Source organism: Apodemus sylvaticus, chromosome 6 (genome assembly GCF_947179515.1).
Source record: "Apodemus sylvaticus chromosome 6, mApoSyl1.1, whole genome shotgun sequence".
Taxonomy (NCBI): Eukaryota; Metazoa; Chordata; class Mammalia; order Rodentia; family Muridae; genus Apodemus; species Apodemus sylvaticus.
In genome coordinates, this window is record NC_067477.1 from 114,325,339 (window position 1) to 114,348,617 (window position 23,279).

At 44.1% G+C, this 23,279-nt stretch overlaps 1 protein-coding gene across 8 annotated transcripts in view; it reads right to left on the reverse strand.

The window, feature by feature from the left end:
* The window catches only part of Dtnb (dystrobrevin beta), a 211,315-nt gene that overhangs the window by 22,339 nt on the left and 165,697 nt on the right, over positions 1-23,279 (reverse strand). For 6 of the 8 annotated variants that reach the window (XR_007978401.1, XR_007978402.1, XR_007978399.1 and 3 more), the window contains 4 exons: positions 14,326-14,411; positions 13,311-13,424; positions 10,644-10,740; positions 4,159-4,179 (listed from right to left, as the gene is read on the reverse strand). Coding sequence is in view for 1 of the 8 variants with exons in the window: in XM_052186200.1 (XP_052042160.1) it covers positions 4,159-4,179; positions 10,644-10,740; positions 13,311-13,424; positions 14,326-14,411 (318 nt within the window). In the remaining 7 variants the exon portion in view is untranslated. The remainder of the gene's footprint in view (positions 1-4,158; positions 4,180-10,643; positions 10,741-13,310; positions 13,425-14,325; positions 14,412-23,279) is intronic. The other 2 variants (XR_007978403.1, XR_007978400.1) reach the window with 1 other exon arrangement.

Genomic DNA, 23,279 nt, shown 5'->3' on the forward strand with positions numbered 1-23,279 from the left:
TCTATCTATCTATCTATCTATCTATCTATCTATCTATCTATCCATCCATCCATCCGCCTATTTATAGAAAAAGTCTCTCTCTATTGTCTTGGGTGTCTTGGAACTTGCTCTGTAGAGCAGGCTGGCCTCAAAGTCATAGAGATTCAGCCAGCCTCTGCCTCCTGAGTACTGGGATTAAAGGTGTGTGTCACTACACAGAGCTGAAATTTGTTTTTCTGATTCCTTGTTGTAGAGGATTTCTGAGTCACAGCTTAGTCTCCTGAATGGATCTGCCTATTACCTGAGAGTAGCTGGGCCAGAATTGCTGCTACAGGCACTTGAACTGGTTATGTTCCTCACAATTAATACAATGATTAACTTGTGCAGTCTTCTGGTTAATGGTGGTTTTCCTTCAGCAAATATTTATTGAGTATCTGCAGTGCAGCAGGCTGGGTCAGACACTGGAAATAGGACAGTAAAGAGAGCTGGCAAGGTCCTTTAATTACAGACTCCTGATGGTTCTGGGCATGATTAACCCTAAATTAGCCCATCCAGTCCAATGAGCTTCTTAAACTACAGGGTAAACCGTAGGGTGAACAGTCTGCTCTGAAGAAGCCATGCAGTTCTCCTTTAATTATAACCTTTGCATCTGAGGGAAGAAAAGGAAAGGGAGTGAGGGAAGAGAGACAGAAGGACTGCTAGGTAAGGTCACTCAAGGTGCTGAGAGAGTGTCTGAGGCTGAAGGCAGAATCCTAGCCTCAATAAGATGTGAAGATCTATTTATTCATTTATTCTATTTATTTTCAGTGCTTGGGATGGAACACAAGGCCTCATATATGCTAAGAATGGTGATACCTCTGACCCCCAGCATCAAAAATTGTAAAGTACTATCCACTACTCTCAAGCTCGTGTAAAGTCAAACTAACTATAATACTGTGATATAACAAATATGAATTTGGTCTTCTTTCCCACGTTCAGTCACAAATGCGTCTAAACATCTTTAGACTCACTAGAAAGTTAAGAGTATATGTATGCTAAAGCTGCTTTCAGGAAGGGAGCTGTTTGCCAGAAAGCCTACAGCATGATTAAGTGTTAGAACTTGGTGCCCTCTCCAGACCTCTGAGGAACAGGAATAGAGATGAAGTTAATTACCAACAGCTAGTGGTTGAATCAATCGTCCCTGTGACGCAGAACCCAATCGCCCTAAATGGAGGGGTTAGTGAACACTCCCACATGCCAGGGGGCAGTGTCCCCAGTGCAGGGAGAGAACTCCTGTACTGGGGACCTTCTAGACCTTGACGGTATTGTACCTCTTTATCTATCTGTACATTTGCATCTTTTATGACATCCTTCATATTAAAGTGGCAACAACAAAGAAGAGGTTCTCTTAGTCGTGCAAGCCATTAATACAAACGATCAAATTTGAGGAGGAGGAAATAATTTTCGGTCAAATCACACAGAAGTACAGGCAACTGGAGCCCTGGAACTTACAACTGGTATCTCAAGTCAGGGTCAGTCTTGTGATATGAGGCCACAGCCCAGGCTTTGGTGTTATGCCCAGTTAGTCAATGTCATAAACAGTAAAATCACAGCACCACCAGTTGGTGTCTGGAGTGAATTGGAAAACTGTTTGATGCAAAACCCCACATATTTGGTGTCTGAAGTGTTCTCTGAGCAGAATCTTAATAGTAGTTAGTATAAATCCTTGTAAGGGCTAGAGAGATAACTTAGTGGTTAAGAGCATTTGCTACTCTTCCAGGGGACACACACTGGACAGCTCACAACTAACCTGTAACTCCAGTTCCAGGGATCTGACATCTTCTGGCCTCTTTGCCCTACTCCTCACTCCAAAGTAACTCTTCATTTAGCAAGTTTTGTTGTCATGGCATGGGCTGTAGAAGGTTTGGCTCTAAATACTTAGTCTTCTTGCAATCTTTTCATCTTACAAATGTGATCATGGTTGAGTCAAGTATAAGCCCTGTGGGATGGAGAGGAGGTTTTCCCATTTAGATGAACACAGTCCTGTCAGAATGTAAGGACCAGGCCATGTGCTTGGGCTGTTGGACATGGAGAATTCCTTTTCAATCTCAAGAGATGGTGATCTCAAGCAGAATGAAAGGTCACTGTGCAAGTATCTGTGCTTGAGTCACATCTGCCCAAGGCTGGCTCTGTTTATTTAGTTAAGTGTTTGAGTCAGCATTTCCTATAGCCCAGGCTGTCCTTGAACTTGGTACTTAGGATGACCTTGAACTCCTGATCTTTCTGCTTCTGCTAGGGTCATAGTCATGTCCACCATGTACAGCAAGGGCAGCATTAAGTTAGGCTCAGAGGTGGTCAATTTCCTATTTCACAGATTACATGTTATTTCATAACATTTGAAGAAAAGGTAACACAGAAGTTGTGCTGCAGCCCTCTACCTTCTTCTCAGGCAGGGAGAAGGATCCCTCCAAGTCACGGGTCCCTTTGGACCATCACATTCAGAGATAGAGACATCAGGAAGTACTACTGAGGGAGATTGTTAGAACTGAACTCCCAGAAGGTGCTGTCAACTACTCAGTGAGCTTCTGGGTACAGGGATGCAGAGAAGGAGAGGCCCTGGTGGTCAGTGCCTACAGATGAAATGGCACTCCTGGTCTCAGCAGCTGGCCACAATGAATGACGGGAAGAGACTGTCAGAGATGTGAGTAGGAGGGACAGAAAGGACTCAGGTCCCTTGCTTTCCCTCCAAACCCAGTCACTCACTCTACTTGTGTGAGACAGTCTTCTCTCTGACTTCTAAACAAGCTGGAGCTACCCATCCCAAGTATCTCTGAGTCAACTGTGGCCATGCGACTTGCTCTGATCAATGAAGGGGATGGAAGTGACAAAGTTGTCACCTCCTGGTAAAAATGTTTGAAAGCTGGGCTTGATCTTCCATCTTTGTTTTGCTCAGGTAAAAGTACCTGATGGGGAAGTGCCATTCGATTAAAGAGACAGACAGAAACATTGCATCAGTCAGGGAACCAGGCCAACCAAATGAAGCAAGAACAAACCCAATCAAGCTTCCTACGTGATTTCCGGGCTCTCAGCAAGGCTTCTCTCGTCACTGTTCTTGCCTCAGCTGCTCACTCCCAATCCCCCCCCCCCCCCCCGGCTGAACGCACTCATTATAAAATTGAACATCTCAATTTATTAATTAAATCATCAATAAAATCTAACATATTCACCCCTATTTCTGATAAAGATGGGTAATTATTTCTTGTTTTATGTATACAGGTGTTTTGTCTGCATGTATGTGTACAAGGGTGCATGCAGTATCCTTGGTAGCTAGAGAGGGTCCTGAAATCCCTGGGATTCGGGTTACAAATGGTTGTGAGCCACTATGTGTGTGCCAGTGATCAAACCTTAGTCCTTTGGAAGAGTAGCTAGCGTTCTTAACTGCTGAGCCATTTCTCTAGCCCCAAAAGATGGATCATTTTTAAATTAAATGTTTTATACTCCCTTTTAAAATTGGTATTTTATATTTTTCTCTTGAATTTAGTTTATCCCAGGTTATTATTATGGACAGGTCCTTGATTTTCTTATGTATGCTAACAGTTATGAAGCAAAACAAACACCAACTGTCCCCAAACATCACTAATTAATACACATGCCATTCAAAACACCCTGAGTCACCTGCTTTTCAAGCCCCCAAAGGCTTAGAGCAGGAAAAATAATCAATGATTTTGTCAAGAAGGCTGGTGGAGCCAGAGCAGATTTGAGACCATAGGATAGCTACAGTATCCAGCGGCCTCTCCACTTTCATGCATTTATTCAGAACACATTATTTGGAGCTGAGGTCACCCCCACTACCTAGAAAGTTGTTTCCGAAAATTAAAGTCACTTTAGACACAAAACTAGGAGAAAATAAAAAAACATGTAAATGCAATGATAGTCTGGCTAATCATGCATATTTAAATAAGCACAAATTAAAAAGCTTGGGTTTAAAGTCGGAACATGCTCCTGGAGGTAAACAGGACCCAGATTTGGGCCACTGCACCCTGCAATGGAGGGAAACCTCTGAGGGCTTTGCACATAACCAACTCCTCAGAGGTCAGTGGTGATGGAAGGAGAGGAGGGGAGGGAGAGCAGGCAACATTTATGCAGAGACGAGGAGCATGCAGAAGGCGGGAGTGGTCAGGGAGGCTGACGTCCACTTACTGCCTGCTTTTGCTCTTCCTCCTAGAGATGTGAGGATGGGAAGAGGCAGAAAAGAAAAAGACATTAGTGTCGGTCACCACAAACACTGGAAGAGAGGACAGGAGAAACCAGGCCAAGTGTAGGTCTGGAGAGCAATGAGCCGATTCTCCAGAAGAGTACCATGGAATGCAATAAACGGCAGGCCTCGGTCCCAACCACTTACTGACTATACTGACGACTTCCAAAGAACCTTAGAGACCATTTACTTCATCTTCTATTTCTTCTATATAGGTCAAGAGGCCTGGCTAGCCTAAAGTCTCAGTTACTTAAGGTAAACTGAAAGAGAAAGTTTAACCAAATTCAAATTACCATTCTAGTTCATTCACAATATTCACAAATGTTTAGGTCTGTATTTCTAGAGCAGCTGTTCCTGAGGTGTGGAATATGGACCATCAACATCAGTTATTACCTGGCAACTTGTCAGAGATGAACATTTTAGGCCCCACATGAGATCTATATTTCAAAGCCCTGGTGGGAGTAAGGACATACAAAATGTATCCAAGGGCCATGGGCTCTGTGTGAGAACCAGTGTCTTAGCATCCATGGTTCCACAGCCCACAGGGCTGTTCTTCTTTTCCAGTCTCCTCTCCAGTAACAGAGCGGAAACAACAGCAGTCCACTTGCTTTTAAGCTGCTCTGTTGTTCTCTTCAAGGCTGCACACACACACACACATGCCCTTTCCCCAGCGAACTGGAAACTGCTTCAGGACCCCGAAGGCCTTTCAGAAAAGAATTCTAGAAGCTGGAATACAATTTGGTTGGTAGGGTGCTTGCCTCGTTGCATGAAACCCTTTGTTTGATCTCTTGCACTATATAAACCAGGCAGGTCTCGAACTCAGAAATCCGCCTGCCTCTGCCTCCCACAGTGCTAGGATTACAGGTGTGCACCATCATCGCCCGGCTATGACTGTAATTTTTGCACTAGGGAGATTGAACCTGAGGATCACGAATTCAAGGCCATCTTTGGCCACACAGTGAGTTAAAGGACATACTGGGAGAGGTAAAAAGAACTTTAGAGCTAGACATTGTGATACATCCATGTAAGCCTGGCACTAGAAGGCAGAGGATGCCCTGCATCAAGCGGCATTCTAGGACCGCTTGAGCTACATGACAAGGCCTTGTCTGAGGGAAGGAGAGACTAGAATTCGCATTATCAGTTAGTCTTCTGTGTTATTCGGACACAGGTTTATTAATTCTCACGCATAAGGCACTGGAAAGAAAGACAGGCTGCTCTTTTATAACCTTACAGTAAGGGTGGCAGGGAAGATCATGCTAACTGGAGTTGACGGATGAATATAGAACAAGCCCTGTAGACAAACTGAAGGAAGTAAAGATAAACCTTTGAGTTTCTCGTATCTAGGTCCTGTGCTCTTTGGTCACTGTCTTTCTGGTCTCTTTGCTTTTTCTTTCTGTGCCTCACCATGGGTAACAGTGGTCAGGAAGACTCCATAGTGCCGTGTGTGTGTGTGTGTGTGTGTGTGTGTCTGTGTTGGGTCCTTGGTCCTCACTGTACCTGGGCAGAGGGACACAGGAACAGATATATGTGCTCCTGCTCTTGAAGAGTCTGCAGGTCTGTGAGGGCAAAGTGATCTGCAAAGGAGCTATACAAAGGAGACGGGGAAATCTGGAGAATATTTTTTATTCCTGCAAGGGAGAAAGAAAGAGATGGACTCAAAACCCAATGAGCACCAAGAAATCCCTTGAGGCCCTAGTTTAGTCAGGGAAGGAGCTCTTTATGAGGAGATCCAGTTGCTAGCATTGTGACTTACCTGTCACTTCCTCCAACACTCTGCCTCCCACCACCCCCACAGTAGCCAGACTGAGGCCCTAAGGACTGTCTGGGTCACCTAAGAAGTCAGAGGCCTCCTGTCACACCTGCAGCACAGAAGGGTTAAGCTGCAGCTTGGAAGGGTGTTTCTCTGAGACAAGCACACTCCCAACTCTTACTGGTAAGGACACTGCCACAAAAGACATATTGTGCAATTTAAAACTGTTACCACTACTTGCTGAAATAGAAAGTGAGGTTGGTTAGGCATCAGGGAGGCAGAGGAGAAGGAGCTTTGTTAAATAAGTTCAAGACTAGCCTGGTCTACATAGTGAACTCTTGTCAAGCTCCAGGACAGACCTGTTTAGTAGTGAGACTGGTAGGGAGGGGTAGGGCAATCCTCACAGGCTGAAATCCTGGCTGTACTGAGAATTGACAAAGCATTCTATTGTATCTCAGGTTTGGTACTGAAGGTGGTATGGCTCTGGTTTAAGGGGACGGGAAGCTGCTGTTGTTGGCTCATGCCTGTATTCTAAGTGTATGGGAGGCTCAAGTAAGAGGACTGTCTCAAGGTCAGTCTTGAAATAAAATGAAGAGAACGCAGCTTGGCACTTTCAGAAACAGTATTTTGGGTCCACACCATGCTCACTCTGCTGTACAGCTTGCCCCAGCACAGATCACCATCATGACTTGTCGTGGAAACATGGGCCAGGCTAGGGTAGGTTCTCAGGACTGAGGAGCTCTCCTAGTTGAGAGAGGATAGATTTGGGCAAAGTGTTCCCTAGCCTGGTGTTACACAAACTCACAAAAGCTAGTCACATGAAGCCTTTAAGGCTCTGTCAATACAGTAAAAAGGTCAGACATGAGATCTGAGAACATTTTGTATCAGTCAGCTAAGGCTGGTCAACATGCACTGATGACAAGAGATAGTACTAACCTGACTTAAAGGGGCCATAACATCTCAGTCATGAGGCACAAATCTAGATGGGCTTAGGTTCCCTGAGATCATGTGCGTCTCTTCCATATGGTGGAAGCAGTAATACACAGCGACTGTAGTCATCTACAAAGAGACTGACCCGAGTGTAATGGTTGATGCCTGCAACCCTAAAACTCTGAGACGCCAAGACAGAGGATGATGAGCTCAAGGCCAGCCTGGAGAAACAGGTAAGTTCTATGGCAGTCTGTTTAAAGCCAATGCAGAAGTAATATCAGAAAAAATTGAAATGAAGTAAAAATGTTGGAAGTGAGAGTTAGAAACAGAAATACCAACATATAATTACTCAGAGATTAAAGAAGTAGCTTGAGACAGAGGTTAGTCACATATTGAGAAATTAAGAAAAACTATAAAGGAAATATGTACAGAAACATGGGTACCTGAGTGTCTGATGACATTATATCATTAAAAGAAAAAAAAATAAGATTGCTGACATTCCTAGGTGACAGGGACCAGGCATCACCAAATACTTAGCATGACATTTAAAAACCTGAAAATATATGTACGTACAATAATAATATTTATTATTAATTTAATAATATTTATTATTTTGAGAAAGGGTCTCACTATGTAGACGAGGTTAGCCTTGAACTCAAGATTCCCAGCCTCTTCCTTCCAAAGGCATGAACTACCACATCTGGCCTAGGATTTATTTTTTATTTATGTGTATGTGTGTATACTTGCTTTTCTTTACATATACCAAGTACATACAGGTGTCCTCAGCGAGCCTGAAGAGAGCACGGTGATACACAATAACCCCAGCGCTGAGAGGTAGAGGTAGGCAGACCTCTGTGAGTTTCAAGGTAGCCAGGGTACACAGTAAGACCCTGACTCAAAAGACCAAAGTAAAGTGTGGTAGTTTGAATATACTTGGCCCATGGAAAGCGCTACTATTAGGAGGTGTGGCCTTGCTGAAGTAGGTGTGGCCTTGTTGGATGAAGTCACTGTGGGGGTGTGCTTTGAAGTTCTGTGCTCAGCAGTCTGTAAGATACCTTCCTGCTGATTGTCCATGCAAGCCAGTCTCCTGCTAGCTGCCTTAGGATCAAGAAGTAGAACTCTTGGCTCCTCCAGCACCATGTATACTGTCATGCTTTCTCCCATGATGATAATGGAAACTGTAAGCCAGCCCAATTAAGTAAGAGTTGCCTTGGTCCTGGTGTCTCTTTACAGCAATAGAAACCCTAAGACTCAAGGTAAACAAAACAAACAAAAAAAAGTTACAGCTGGGCAGCTTCCTATTCCGACATGGCTAACATCTGGGAGTCCTTCCCTGAAAGAGGTGGACACAGGCAAGGGGAGGGAGGGCATGCCCACATCATCTCCTGGCCTACCAGTGTGTCAGTTCCACATGGCGGAACTTTCAACACCTCGCAAGGCACAAGGTATCATAGGAGACAAATGTTTGTGTGCACAGCTGCTGTTGTGAGCAGGGGATGGGGCCTACCGAGTTGAATATCTGACAACAACTCAAGGGAACTGGACCCCCTAGGTTTCTGGATAAGGTTTTCTTGAAATTAGACTCACTGGCACATAATATATTTGTGAGAGAAAATCTGTAACAGGGTCTATGCAAAAACACGTCTGTCCATGTAAAATAAAATAAACTAAATACCAGCACCAAGCTAGAGGGAAAAAAAAACCCACAGCTCAAGATTAAAAGAAGTAATTGCTTGAGGAAGTAAAACATCAGTTTCCAACACAAATAAAAACTTTCTGCCAGGCACCAGTACTCACTGGCTTCATTATTATGAAGGGGCTCAGAATGTGGACACTGAGGAGATGTCTCAGTTACTGCTTTCCTGAGTTGCCTCTCCTGGTCACCTAAGGCCTGGCGGACTGCATGGGTCTTCTACCATTATCCTTTAGTTTCTTGCTCTTTTAAACTGCCAAGTATTGTCTCAAACCTGTTTTTTAAAAACTTTAGTAACTCCTCTTTGTCACAGATTTAGTTTACTCTCTTCAGTCCGCTCTGGCTGTTAGGTCTATACAGTGTGGTAAGGTACAGCCTGGACAGGTAGGACCTTAAACAGCAACACACTGGCAACCATCCTCGAATCTCTGCCCCACAATCCACTGAGTGTTTCTGTTCACTGCTAACATGCTGTCCAGGTTAGGACACTTACGGCCAACCATTGCCTTTTTTTTTTTTTAATCTATGGTAAGGGGCTGTAACATACTTTTCGGCAAACAAAAAAAAAAAAGCCAAAAATATAGATTTATTCACTTCCCCTATACACTAAACCTAGAGTGGATATTCTGATTTTTTCCTAATGTAGTAGTTACTATTCAGAATCATGATAAGTAATCTGGCTTATGTGATGTTACCTTTGTGTCCACCTGACTGGGTTAAGGGACAGCCACAGAAATGTTTACACTATCCCAGGCGAGTCCCTGAGTATTGAAAAGAGCTTGGTACAGAAACCAGTAGACCAAGGACTAAAGATCTGCCCTTACTAACAGGGAAAGATAACATCCAGACCACAGAGGACCTGGATAAAACCAGAATGCAAGGGAAACAAGTGTGTCCTCTCTTAGGAGGAATGGTGTTTGTCTACATTGGAGCTCCCCTGGCTTTTGTCCCTCAGACTCTAGGACTTAGGTCAACAACCCAACACCTATTCCTTATAAACCGGCCTCTGGCCTGGGATGATACAGTCAGTGGCACAGGTTCTCAGGCCTTGAGACACACTGGCTTTCCTGTGTCTCCCTAGTAGGTCCCTGTGCCTCCACGATGGACCAAGCCTTTTTCTATAATAAATCCCCTTATATAGCTATAAATCTCATGTTGGTGTTTCTCTGTAAACATACAAATGCAGTTTACTATTGTAGTTCTTATTAAAAAGAGGACACTTGATGGTGAGGTCATATGAGGTCAAATATTTGAAAATTTGTCTTAAAAGAAACTTTAGCTGGGTGGTGATGGTGCACATCTTTAATTCCAACTCTCAGGAGACAGGCAGGCAAGCAGATATCTGATTTGGAGGCCAGCCTGGTCTACGGAGTGAGTTCCAGAACAGCCAGGGCTACACAGAGAAACCCTGTCTCAAAAAACAACAATAACAAAAAAAGAAAGAAACTTTCAGTAGTTGAGAAATATTTGGCATTTATACTTAGTTCATTCCTGATTTACAAACATCCTTATTTGTAATTATTTTATTGGAGTGTTTTCCTTTCCTCTTATGTATATACATCACTTACTTATATGCCTGATGCTCACAGAGGTCAGAAGAGGGTGTCAGATCCTCAGGAACTGGGGTTACAAATGGTTGTGAGGTACATATGGATGCTAGGAATATAAAGCGAGTCTTCTGGAGAACAGCCAGTGAGCCACTTAACCACGAAGCCAAAGAACATTGCTCTATTTCTAATACTATTATTTTATTTTTTCACATTTATTTATTGTATATATGTGTGCATATTGTGTGCACGCAGAAGTCAGAGGATAATTGTCAGGAAATCAGTTCTCTCTTTCCACCCTGCCGGTCCTGGGGTTTGAATTCAAGTAGTCAGGCTTGTCAGCACTTGCTTTTACCTGCTAAGGCATCTTACAGGTTCAATGCTGATTTCTGACTGACAGCCCGTCAGGCTACACTTAAGCAATTTCCCTGGAAACTGTGCCTAGGCCCAACTGTGCGCTGCAGTTTGCCGAGAGGGGCAGTGAGGGCAGCACACAGGTCCAGTTCTTACCTTTAGCAGCTTCATCAGTCCCTCCAGCTGCACCATCAGCTCCCGCCTACTCTCCTGCAGCGCTGACATCCTCTGCTCTAGCTCATCTTTCCTTTGCCTGCCGGAGAGGAGGTTGGAGCTCATCAGAATGGAACTTTGTGACTGGCAGGTCCTAAACTCATACATATAGGTCAAAATCTAAAGGAAATACCTATAAACGGATCCTGCCTTTTATATGACACTTGGTAAACAGAGGTTGTTTGTTGGATACAATATCTCCTTTATCTCATGCTGTATCTCAGCTATGTAGCTAAGGGTAATCTTGAATTTCCAATCTTCTAGCCTCTACCACCCAAACGCTGAGATTTCAGGCATGCACCACCAAGTTTGGTTTCTTCTGTGCTGGGATTGAACTCAGGGCCTTGTGTGTGCTAGGCAAGTACTCTCCAATTGAGCTGCATCCTCAGCCCCTCAGTTCCCATGATCAGTGAGGAAACTCCACCAGCTTCTTTCATTGTCAGCAATTCTGAGCAATTATTTCCTATTCCAGAATCCTAAAGAAGTTCTTCTGTTTTCTCCCAGAAGTCTGAAAGCTGTGCCTTCCTATTTAATTCACCTGTTATGGCTCTGCACTGTATGTCCACATGTAGACAACTGGCCTAGCCCAGGGATCAAATGTCCCTCCTTGCCTTGTGCCACACAGGCTGTTTCTGAAATGAGCTCCTGAGTTCTCGAGCAACAGGTCCTCTTGAACCCAGACTCCGGCTTCTTGCTCCTTTGCGTGCCATGGCATCCTTGGACTCAGACTGCTTGGAATGAATGACTTTTTGGTCCTTATACTATCACCAGACACTTGTAGTAACTGCAGTTCTGCAACAGATTCTGGAATGACGACTTCTGCTTTTCTAGATATAAAAACAGTCACCTGTACCTCAGTGGAGCAACTGTGTCTTAAGCTGACAGCTGACCCTTTCTTCTGCTGGGTCAGCATTTGCTTCTCTATCTTTCTTAGTAAAGCGTTTACCACATGACCATCCCAAAAGCGTGGCAGTGAATAATGGGCCATCAAATACACAGCCCAACTAGATCCCAAACTGAAAGGAAGCTTCTGTTTTCTTTCTGAGATAGGGTCTTACTTTGCAGCCAATGTTGGCCTGAATTCATAGAAATCCTCTACCTTTACCTCTAGTGCTGGAATTGTTCATCCTGAAGTGAAGCTCTGGGAGAAAACTCTGAACTGGCTAACTGCATTCATTTGCACAGCTTAAATTCTTTATGCTCTAATTTATTGATGATTAAAATCTAGATGACAGGATACACGTAGAAAACCAATAGTTATTGTTCCTCACTGAAAAGAAATCATGGTTAAGGCCCCAAAGAAAGCATTAAAAACTCTGCTCTTCAGCTATGCTATCCCAGATGATAGTGCTTTTATAATTAAGAGTGAGACAGCCAGGGAGGTGCAGGCTTACAATCCTAGCCCCAGGCAGGCTGACAAAGAAGGGATACCACAAGTTCAAAGCTAGCCTATACTACACAAGGCTAAAAATTCTAGGTTAGCCTGGGCTACAGAATGAGATCTTATCTCACCTCCTACTCCCCTACAAAATCAAATACCAAATGTAGAATTCTAAATGCTACAAAAGAAACAGAAAGGCACACTACTCAAGAATCCGGGGCTTGGTAAGAACTAAGGCATTAGATTGGGTTTCCATAATGTCTTCACTCACGGGAACACACAGTTCTATGGTAGAGGGAAAAAAGGCTCTCATCACAGATTACATACCATGTTCTCCAGAGGAGACTTCCTCCCCTCCCCCAGAGAACACCAACAGGGAGCTGACACTGCTCTGTTCTATACTAGACCCTAGAGCCTCACGTTCTCAGTCACTGTGCACTGAGAGAGGGGTGGGACAGGACCACAGTGAGGTGCTAGGCATTCGTTCGCCCTTAGGTTCCTGTCTCAGAGCTGGTGTATAGGCGGCATGCTGCTCCAGCCCTCCCTGTCTGAAGTGCCAGGAGCTTACAAGAGAAATGGAGCTGTAACATGTTAACTGTAACACGAGTCCCCTTTCCCTGGCTTGACAGTATAGGAACTGTCTTTTAAAAACAAGCCCTGTCAGGCAGTGGTGGCGCATGCCTTTGATCTCAGCACTCAGGAGGCAGAGGCAGGCGGATTTCTGAGTTCAAGGCCAGCCTGGTCTACAGAGTGAGTTCCAGGATAGCCAGGACTATAACAGAGAAACCCTGTCTTGAAAAACCAAAAAAAAAAAAAAAAAAAAAAAAAAAAAACCAAAAACCAAAAACCAAAAAAAAAAACCAAAAAAAAAAAAAAAACCAAAAAACCCCAAAACAAACCAAAAAAAAAAAAACCAAAAAAACAAAAAAACAAAAAACAAAAAACAAAACAAAACAAAACAAAAACAAAACCCCAAAGCAAACAAAAACCCCTGGATGATAAACGCCACCCACTACTTAGCTTGGGATTTGAGGGATCCCAGTTCTCACCTAGCTCTGTAATGATGACTGAGGACCCCCCTCCCCAGAGTGGTTGCTAGGTATAGCAGGCTGCCTGCTCTGACACGTCAGGCTCTACTGATGAACACAGTCTGTCTCACTAGTTTGGTTTCCCAGTACAGGAACGCCCACCACAGGCTGCAGGTTGGGAGCAGGTAGATGTGTACTTACCTCAGCAAGCGCAGCTCTGCCAGCAGCGTGGGGTTCTGCTGGGCCTTCTCAGGAGTGGGCTGGGAAGCCTGTTCGTGCTCCAGCCGCAGACGCTGGATCTCCTGCAGGATCTCTCTGAGGATGGTGGCAGGCGCTGTTAGTGTTGGATCTCTCTCTCTCTCTTTCCCTCCCTCCCTCTCTCTCCCTCTCTCTGACCCCCATGAACTCTTTTTACCCTCTCAGTGCTTTCTTTACCCTCGCTTTGGAGGCTTCTAAACCACCAAATGTGAAATGGATACCTTCACCTGATGGCTCCTAAGGTGCTCTGCCCATAGATGACATTCTTTTCAAGAACTTGAACCTTCTCCAGGAAGGGGAAACTACAACTGGAGCATTTTACATTGCCCTGCTCCTCTCCAGGGTCAGAGAACATTTGCGACCTCCCAGAGAGGGTCCTGTGTAGTTTCCCAACTCCTCCTCCATCCTCTCCCTTCCATTAGCTCCTGCTGCTGACTGGAGGCTGCTGCTATCTCCTCCCCAGTCTCCATGCTCAGGTTCCACCTTTCATGGCACAGTGGTGCAATGTGTGGTCCCCAGGCCTTTAAACAATGTTTAAAATGGCTTTTTACAAATAAAATGAGACCAGTTTCATGTCGTGAAACAGGTCGGGATGAGCCGCTAGGACAGAGCTGCTAGGAAGGAGTGGGGTCAGGAACTGGGGGACACTGGGTGAAAGGAGTCTGCAGAGACTCTCCAGAGGTGGCAGAGCAGAGCATAGAAGATCAGAACCAAGAGCACACAGTGTACCTCCTGGTCCTGGGTCCTCCTGCTTGCTGAGGAGTCATTCAGAGCTGGATGGGTGGAGGCAGGAGGATGAAAAGATCAGCGTCAGCCTCTGCTACTTCAAGGTAACCCTTGGTTACCATCCCAAAGAAGCAGAAGAAGCAAGCAAACAAGCCATGCAGGCCGTGAGGCGACCAGGAGCACCCAAGAGCGGGCTGGCTGTGGGACACAGGTCGGAAAGCCTCACTCTCACCTGTTCTTGTTCTCCAGTTCTGCGATGAGCTGTCTCTGTTGTTTGTTGGCATCAAAGTTGAAGCTGGCATCAGTGGGAGGACGAGTCTATGGTGGGGAAAGGTTTTTTGTTTTGTTTTGCTTTTTCCAAATTCATGTATCTGCACACAGTTTGAGACTGACTGCTGATTTGTCAACGCCCCCCCTCCCAATTTTGGAGGTTTCTTTTATATACCATAAAACATATCCAATTCTATAATCTTAGTAAATTTAAACATTTTTATAACCAACCACCATAATCCAGTTTTAGAATAATTTCTATCAATATAAAATAATCCTTAGGATAGTTTGTCTTCAGTTGCTACCACCACCAATGCCAAGTGAGCTCAGGCAAGCACTGGGCACTGATGGACTTTCTACCTGGCTTTGTCTTCCTAGAAACTTGACCCAACAGAAGGATTCTGTATGTAGTGGTGCTTTCAGTGTAGCAGGGGTTTTGATGTTCACAATGTTTATTGCTGAGAAGGACCCCCTTGCTTTCAGCTTTCAGTCATTACAGCTGAAGCAGTATAAAGCTTTACTTACAGGTCTTCATAGCAATACACATTGTGTGCTTCACTTTGCACGTGTGTGCACGCGTATCGCGGTGTGACATGAGAGGGACATACACTCCTGTGTTGTCTCTCTCCTACCGTGTGGGTTCCAGGACTGCACTCAGGCCATCGGGCTTGGTGGTGGGAGCTGTTAGCACTCAGCAATCTCACAGGCCCTGATGTATGATTTACTCATGTGATCCGGCAGTGCAAGCTAACAGTATAAACAAGGTCTGAGAGACGTCTACACTGTTTCCAAATGAGGCTGCAAACCTTATCCTCGGTTCCAATGTCTTTTTTCTTTAACTTTTACTTTATATGTTTATGTGTGTGGATATTTTGCCTGAGGTCTGTCTGTGGACTATTTGCATGCCTGGTGCCTGCAGAGACCTCCTGGAACTGGAGTAACATATGGTTGCTAGCCACCATGTGAGTGCCAGGAATGGAACCAGAATCCTATGGAAAAGCAACCAATGCTCCTAACCTCCAAGCCATTGCTCCAATTTCACAGTATTCTTACTGAAACCTATTAAAATCCTTTTTGCTTCAACATCCTCACTGTAAAGGCTGTAACTGTGAGTTTTTTTAAATAGAATTTACATTTCATAAATCTATCCTCTTCCCTTTAAAAAAAAAAAAGACAGGAACTTGGACTGGCCTATAATATTATGTAGCCAAGGAAGACTCCAAACTTTAGAATCTCCTTTCTCTAACCATCCAAATGCTTACAGGTGTCTGGCATCTGTGCTGGGACTGAACCCAGGGTTTTGTGCATGCTGGACAAGTACTCTACTAACTAAATCAAATCCCAGGTCCTGACCTTTTAAATTATACAGTTTGGCAAATTTTAGTGTGTTCATGAGATTGTGAAACCATCACCACCATCTATGTGCAGCAAAATGTTTACTATTCCCCTTAATCCCAGGCCCATTAGAAATTGCGATCTATTTCTGCCCGCCCTGAGAGCCACCATTGTCTCTGTAGTTTCATTGATTCTGTATATTACATATAAACCAAACTGTAGCCTTGGCATATGACTTCTTTAGCTTAACAAAATGCTCTCAAGCTTCACTCTCATTATACCGCAAATCAGTATTTCTTCTTTATGGATGAAAAATATTCCATAATATAAGTATATCACATTTTTCTATCCAACAACTGACTTACATTTGGGCTGTTTCTACTTTTTGGCTATTTTGAATGATGTTTTGAATGTTTGTGTAGTAATATGCCCCTCCTCTTGATTTCTCATCTAGGGGAGCAACTGCTGAGCCACGTCACAGCTGCCTTTGCAGACAGTTTCCCACAACACTGTGTGTGCAACAGTGCCACTTTCCTTTCTAGGTTCGCCAACACTTGTCCATCTTTCCAAGGAGTCCTTGCTGTGGATGCGAGGTGGTATTTCCCTGTGCATCCCTTTCTTTAAGCACTGTGATGCCGGGCACACTCTCGTGTGGTTAGCCGTGATTTTTGTTATCTTTGGAGAGATAATTTGTACCTTTGTTAGCTCTTTCGAGAATATGGTAGAAAACAATAAACACTTAGAAACACCATACACACACTGCAGAGAGTGCATTAGGGCCTGGGGGTGTAGATCATCTGAAAGAGTGCTTACCCTGCATATACAAAATCCTGGTTTTGATCCCCAATACTCCAACCTCACATAAAAACAGATGTGGTCACACATACTTGTAATCCTCAGGTGGAGGCAAGAGGTTAAAGAGTTCAAGGTCAGCCTCAGCTACATTGTGTATGTGAAACTCTATACCATTTCCAAATGTGGCCGAAGTACCTTATCTTTGGGTTCCAATTTCATTTTAAGGTTTACTTTATATGTGAGACTCTGACTCGATCTCCTCACACCTCCCCCAACAGTATATATATTAGCCAAGGAACACAGAGAGGAAAAGGGAGGATGAGGCATTGTTTCCCTTTCCCTCGGCAGCTAGAACGGAAGCTCTCAGCTGGGCTGCCCGCCAGCCAAGCTCACTCTGCCCCTCCACTGCTCTGCCTCAAGCATGACCCACAAGAAGCAGGAACCTACTAATATCCTGCCCAGAGTTGGAAGAGTCAATAACAAGTTTTTTCATATGGTGCTTTCTAAATAAACAGATAAGCCAGCACAGCCGATCTGGTTTCTATTAGATCACTTAATACTACTTTTCTTCTTAGTCAAAAAAAAAAAAAAAAAAAAAAAGATAACTTTCTTCTTCCCTTAGAAGTGTGTCCCAGCACCCAGCTGGGCAAATTCCCCATGCTGTATTTAGAGTCTTGTAAGAGCTTGAGTTGAGCCTCACAAAAGTGGCTTGAGAATGAACTGGTTATGAATAACTGGTTTCTAATTTTTTTTTAAAGTGGAATTAAAAAGTTATAGTTCTCTGTAAGGGTGAGAAGAGGGGAAATTACAGATGTGGGAAGGATGTGAATTGTGTGAGAACAAGCATGATTGGGGCTATTCACTGGAAATGCTTAAATAACCTTGATGCTTTTCAGTCTGATGCAAGCCTGGTGTCTTCTATAGTGGAGGAAGAGAAGCCCAGAAGCACTGTTTCTCGAACAGAAGTGGAGAAGCAACGGTTCCGGCAGACAGAATGGGTCTGAGCCTATCTAACTGCATGAACTCCTAGGGGAACACCCAACCCAGCCCCTGTGCCCAGTGGCTTGTTTCCTTTGGTCAAAATGTAAAAGTAAGTGGTAGCAAAGGTCTTCAAACCCAGTCCTTGAGGCAGAAGCAGAGGGGCAGATGGACAGTGGCAGGAAAATCTCTAAGTTCCTGGCCAGTCCACTCTACAAAGTGAGTTCCAGATCAGCCAATGGTATGTGGTGAGACCATGTCTCCAAAAACCAAAACAGTAAATAAAGCCAGCCAAGGTGCTCTTCTCAGAGTGTGTGCTACAGCTTCCTGTTAGACTGCAAGCCTCACTGTGATATCGTAGAGGGCGGAAATGTCAGGGACTGTGGTGTTTGGGGACAGACTTCTGGGAGGTAATTAGGATTAAATGAGGTCTTTAGGATAGAGGCTCTGTGACTTGATCTTAGTCCCCAAGACTGAATTCTATAAGACATGCACACACACACACACACACACACACACACAGATACACACAGACAGACACACACAGACACACACACACACACTCAGGTTCAGGTTCTCTGGATCTTGCCATATGGTGCTCTGGGCTGCATCTGGACCTTTCCCCAAGAAGACCATCACCAGATGTCCGCCCTTGACCTTGTCCTATCAGAACAGTGAACCTAAGTAAACCTGTTTTTCACTACCTTGCCTTAAGTATTATAGCAATGGACAGTAGACTAGTATGTATTATATATTATACAGCAGAGACATTAATATTTAACTTATTTGATACCTTAAACACTATGGGGCTCCTTAGTAACAACAGCAATAATATAAAACAAAGGCAAGTCTCCCTTCCTCAAATACTTTCTGGACTCTAAAGAGGCTAAAACAGAAACAGAATGGTAGTTCACAGGAAACATTGTCTAGAAGAGACCTTAGATAATTTCTTTCAAGAACAAAATCAATTTATTCACTTTCTGGCTCCTCTGTGCTAGACACACTATTCAAGCAACTAGTGATGCCCTGGTGAATGGCGAAAAATGTCATTTCACGGAGCTGACATTACAGCAGGGGAGACCAGAATGAAAAAAAAGTAAGTAAACAAACAGACACATCAGTAGTAACGGGCATGAGGAAGGCCTAACTAAAGAGAGGGTCCTTCCAGTGAGGGGCTTCTGAGTAGGCCCAGCAAGCCACCAGGCTGGGGAAAAGCACGCACATCGGAGAAAGGGGCAGGCGCCAGGGCAGCCGGCCTTGCTGGAAGCAGAAGGGAGACAGCTTGAGGGCTTGAAAGCGATGAAGAAAAATTTGGTAGTCAAGAGTTTGTAAGTTCCCATGTAGTCATTTCAGCACAGACCGGGGAAGGGAAACTGGAAGAAAAGAACGCTTCATGCAAAGACAGTTTGGGTGTAGAAGACCTCATGAAAGCATGCTTGAGTGGGCACACAGTGCTGAGGCTTTCTGATCCTGTTCTGGTTCCCCATCTTAACTTACTTTAAAAAAAAATGACCATTTTAAGCAGACAATAGGAAAATAAGCTATTTCCACGAGCTCACACTAATTTGTTCTGGGGATTATGCTCTGATTACTTTCTCTAGGCTTTCCTGTGCTGATGTATCTTTTTACAAATGCTTGTCATACTTTGTAAACATTCTTCAGTAAACATCTCTTTAAATATTTAAAGCCAACCTTTGATTAGCTGGACCTCTTCTTATTCATAAGAGAGATTCAACTACACAGCCAATCCTTTAACCAGATCATGATCTCTCCCCATCCCTTCCTTCTCCCCAGGCCTACAGGTGAGGGGACTCTGGCCAGACTTGGGGCTGCTGACTCCTGTGGATGGGGACCTGAGAAGCTCCCATTTCACAGTGACTTCACAAAATGTATCCCTTTCATCCTTAAGGTAAAATATTCTGGGTAAAAACCATTGTGCTATGGACTTCCTGAGTGCAGAGCCAGTCTAGGTGTTTTGCAGACATCCTGAAGCAAGTTGGCATACTGAACTAGGCCCACTGCATATCTCCAGTAGGGGTCATCTTTAAAAAATTATTCTATTTTATTTATTGGGGAGGGAGGGGGTTGAGACAGGGTTTCTCTGTGTAGCTTTCGCTTTTCTGGAACTTTCTCAGTAGACCAGGCTGGCCTTGAGTTCAGAGAGATCCACCTGCCTCTGCCTCTCAAGTGTTGGGATTAAAGGCTTGGGGAACCACACCTCCCAATAGGGATAATTTCCAGATCAGAGGAGAAGCCTTGGGATAGATCCATAGTATGCAGATGACAGAAAAGTGGGTCATCCCTTATGGGTCCTGCTTGTTTCTAGACACCTTTATTTAAAATCTCCAAATTGTCTTTCACTCAGTAACACTATAAAACATTTTTTACTTATTGTAACTTTTTGGGGGATGAAGGACAGTCTCCTATGTTGCTCAGGTTGGCCTTGATACCCTGGATTACACTTCTGGCTCTTCCTCAGCCTCCGCTAACTAGGACTTGTACACCACTTACTTGGGCCATTGCTGTTATGTTCTAATGTTCTAGTCTCAATATTCTTTAAGCTAGGGGCTCCACTGTTATAAAATTATGCTCACAGCTTTAGCAAAGCAATGTATGTGATGAATGGATTTTCTCAGGTGACCAATGAGGAGACTGGCTCACACTTGTATGCTAGAGCAGAAGAGAAGCAGTCTGTGAGTACCCAAACAGTCCCATCCTATTTAAGCACATGGTTCCTAGGTGGGTGTGGTGGTGCATCCCTACAATGCTAGCATTTAGGAAGTAGAGGCAAGAGAACCAGGAGTTCAAGTTTATCCTCAGCTATACAGTGAGTTTAAGCCAACCTTCAAGAATTTCTGCCTTAAAACAAAACAAAAATACAAGCAAAACAAAACAAAACAAAAAAACTTTATTAAGCCCAATGCAGTAGCTCACACCAGTAATCTCACAGTAAACTACACAGTGAGTTTCAGGATATATACTTATACACATATACATATACATACACACATAATACATACACACATATACACATACATATACGTATTCACACACATACATATATATCTGAAATTATCGCTTTTTGCCAATTTAAAAGATGTCTATGTCTATTTTTTTAGGACCTCTCTGTCTCTGTCTCTGTCTCTGTCTCTCTCTCTCTCTCTCTCTCTGTCTCTGTCTCTCTCTCTCACACACACACACATACACTGAAAGGTGTTAAGCCTGAATGAATCAAACTCACAGTGAGGAGCTGTTTTCCATTCGTGACGACAGAATCCTGAGAAAAAACAAGTCTTTCCTTCAAAGATGAAACCATGTCCACCCACAAGCTGACAGACTTTCTAGAACTTCAAGGTTAAATTTTGTCCAGCTCTACTTAAGTTGGGGTTTGGGTAGGGGTGGAGATTCCACCTTTTAGTTTTATAAATGTTTTGTCAAAGTCCTGAGTATATATATCGGATATCCTGGAAAAAAAATATATATATACATACACCTTTTAAATTGGCCAAAGGCGCTAACTTCAGTTTCTGTGTTGGCCCACTGAGTCCCTCAGCACATTTTCAGGCCATGCTCTGTCCTGTGACAGGCCCTTCATTAGCTTACCTTAGACTCAGAAAAAGAAAAATTTATCAAGATTTAGTCACTTCCAAATAAAAGCTAAGTCTCTGAATTTATCTAATAAGTTCAAAACCCTGAACCCTGAAGTTCTGTTGACTTCTGAAACTTGGATGGTCTGCCACCTTTATGAACCTGACAGGAGAAGTCCACAGAGAAATCCCTGAGAGCCACTACACTGTCTGTATCCCTGAGCAGTTGTCTGCCCACAGCCTAACCTCCTAGAGGATAGGTGGAGGTTATGGGTTATTAACCTCTCTCCCCAGAATCCAATAACACTATTTAAGATGGTGCTTCCCAGGCTGACTGTAAATCAGAAGACTGTGAATTTTCTTCCTTTGTTTTTTCCTTCAGTAAAGACAGATGAACCCTAAACCCAGAGGTTCTGGTTCAGTAGGTCTGAGGCAAAGCCTGAACATTTTCAAGTGTTTCATGTATGATCACATTATGTGGCTGGGTTTTGCAGGGACCATTTTAGAGGGGCCTGCAGTGACTGCAAGTATCCAAACCCAGCTGAGATACTGCTGACCCCTAAAGTTTGAGAAGTCACAAGGATGTTCCTGAGATAGTGTGCCTCAGACAACCATGACGACGAGGATATGAGGGCTGGGGTGCGACTGTGAAGACAGCCTCCCAGAAATGTCTAAACCTGAGGCAGGATGACAATGGTAGCTGGCCTCTCCCGCTCACCTTTCCTGTAAAGGGTTTTAAGGATCTCCCCCACCCCCCCCACACACACCATGAGAAATCCTTAAAAGAAAACGTCAGGTCACGTCCAGTGTTGGTTAAGGCTCGAGAACTAAGAATCTGCCATACTGTTATGATTCAGCACACGTGGCAGGGTTTTCCGTTTCCTTTTTTTAAAAAAAAAAAAAAGAAACTTAGGCACTCTAGGAAAACAAATGAGTCCTCCTGGCCCATCTGTGAAAGGCACAGTGCCTTTCCTCAAGTGTCAGCCTACGGCACTGCTTGGTCTGCTGTGCGCTGCCGGTACAAATGATTGAATGGTCTCTCCGTGGAAGAAGGTCTCTGAGAAAAATCAATCCGAAGCCTATCTAGCAACCTATAAATAAGCTGGTGGAGCACTGCCCCCACTGTATGCAAAGCACTTGTCTCTGGTGAGATTAGTGGATTAGGGGCTCTGTGTTAGGCAGGAGCAGTGAAGAGGAATGCTGAGAGGCGTGATATTTAGAAGATAGCATACTTGGCAAAGTAAACTAAGATGAAAGGGACCCTTTCTGAGCTGCCATCACTTTCATGACAATTCAACATCAGGCAATGGAATCCAGCAGGCGCAAACATCCTTATCTGGGTTCACAGCAAGGAGACCAGGACCCCAGGGTGAAAAGGCTTTGCCTCTTGTTTACAGAATTTTAAAGGGCCGTGTAAGGTCAATGGGGCTATCTCAGAGCATTAAGCACACTTAACTAGGATTCAGCCACAGTGCAGCACATCTCAACTCACTGACTCACGAATCTGAATTTCTAAAATTACCCGATCAGTTATGACTGGCCGAGGGCATGTGTAAGATTTAACCAGCTCTTCCGCACTGCTCTGCATTTTCCCTAGACTGTTGTTGGTTCTGCGGTGTTTCATCCCACAACCTTCAGAGTTGCAATACCTGAGTCGCATATATGATCTGATGTTTTGGGGAGAACATCCAGAACTGTCATCAGCAGCCTTGGCAAGCAAGTGTGCCCTTCCACGAGGAGACCCAACTATCAAATCTGACATGGTCTTTCTGTCCAGCCTCACTCCTCTCCAGCACTGGTCTTGGAGCTCTGCCACTTCCACTTACAAGAGCTGATACGATTTGGGGAAGGACTGGTTCTCTGTCCCCAGTTAGTGTCTGAGAGTCCGTGGTTTTGGTTCCAGGTCATCTTTCCTCTCATTTTATTCTTTGTTTTTGCTTTTTGTTCATTTCTTTCCTCCAGAACCTTAACCTTCAACAGTTAAATCATCAGTGCTTGAGAGATAAAAAGGGCATCCCTCACCCCAGAAGGGCCACTTAAAGACTGCAACACAGGCCGGTTATCTCCCAGGCCAAGGAAACAGGACTGTTCTGAATAATCAATTAGCTAAGATATGCAAAGCACTTAGAATAATGACCTCCGCCCAGTGCATACTCACTAAGTGTAAGCCATTAGCACTACTCTCAGCACGCATCCTACTGTGGCCTTTCCAGGCTCCTTG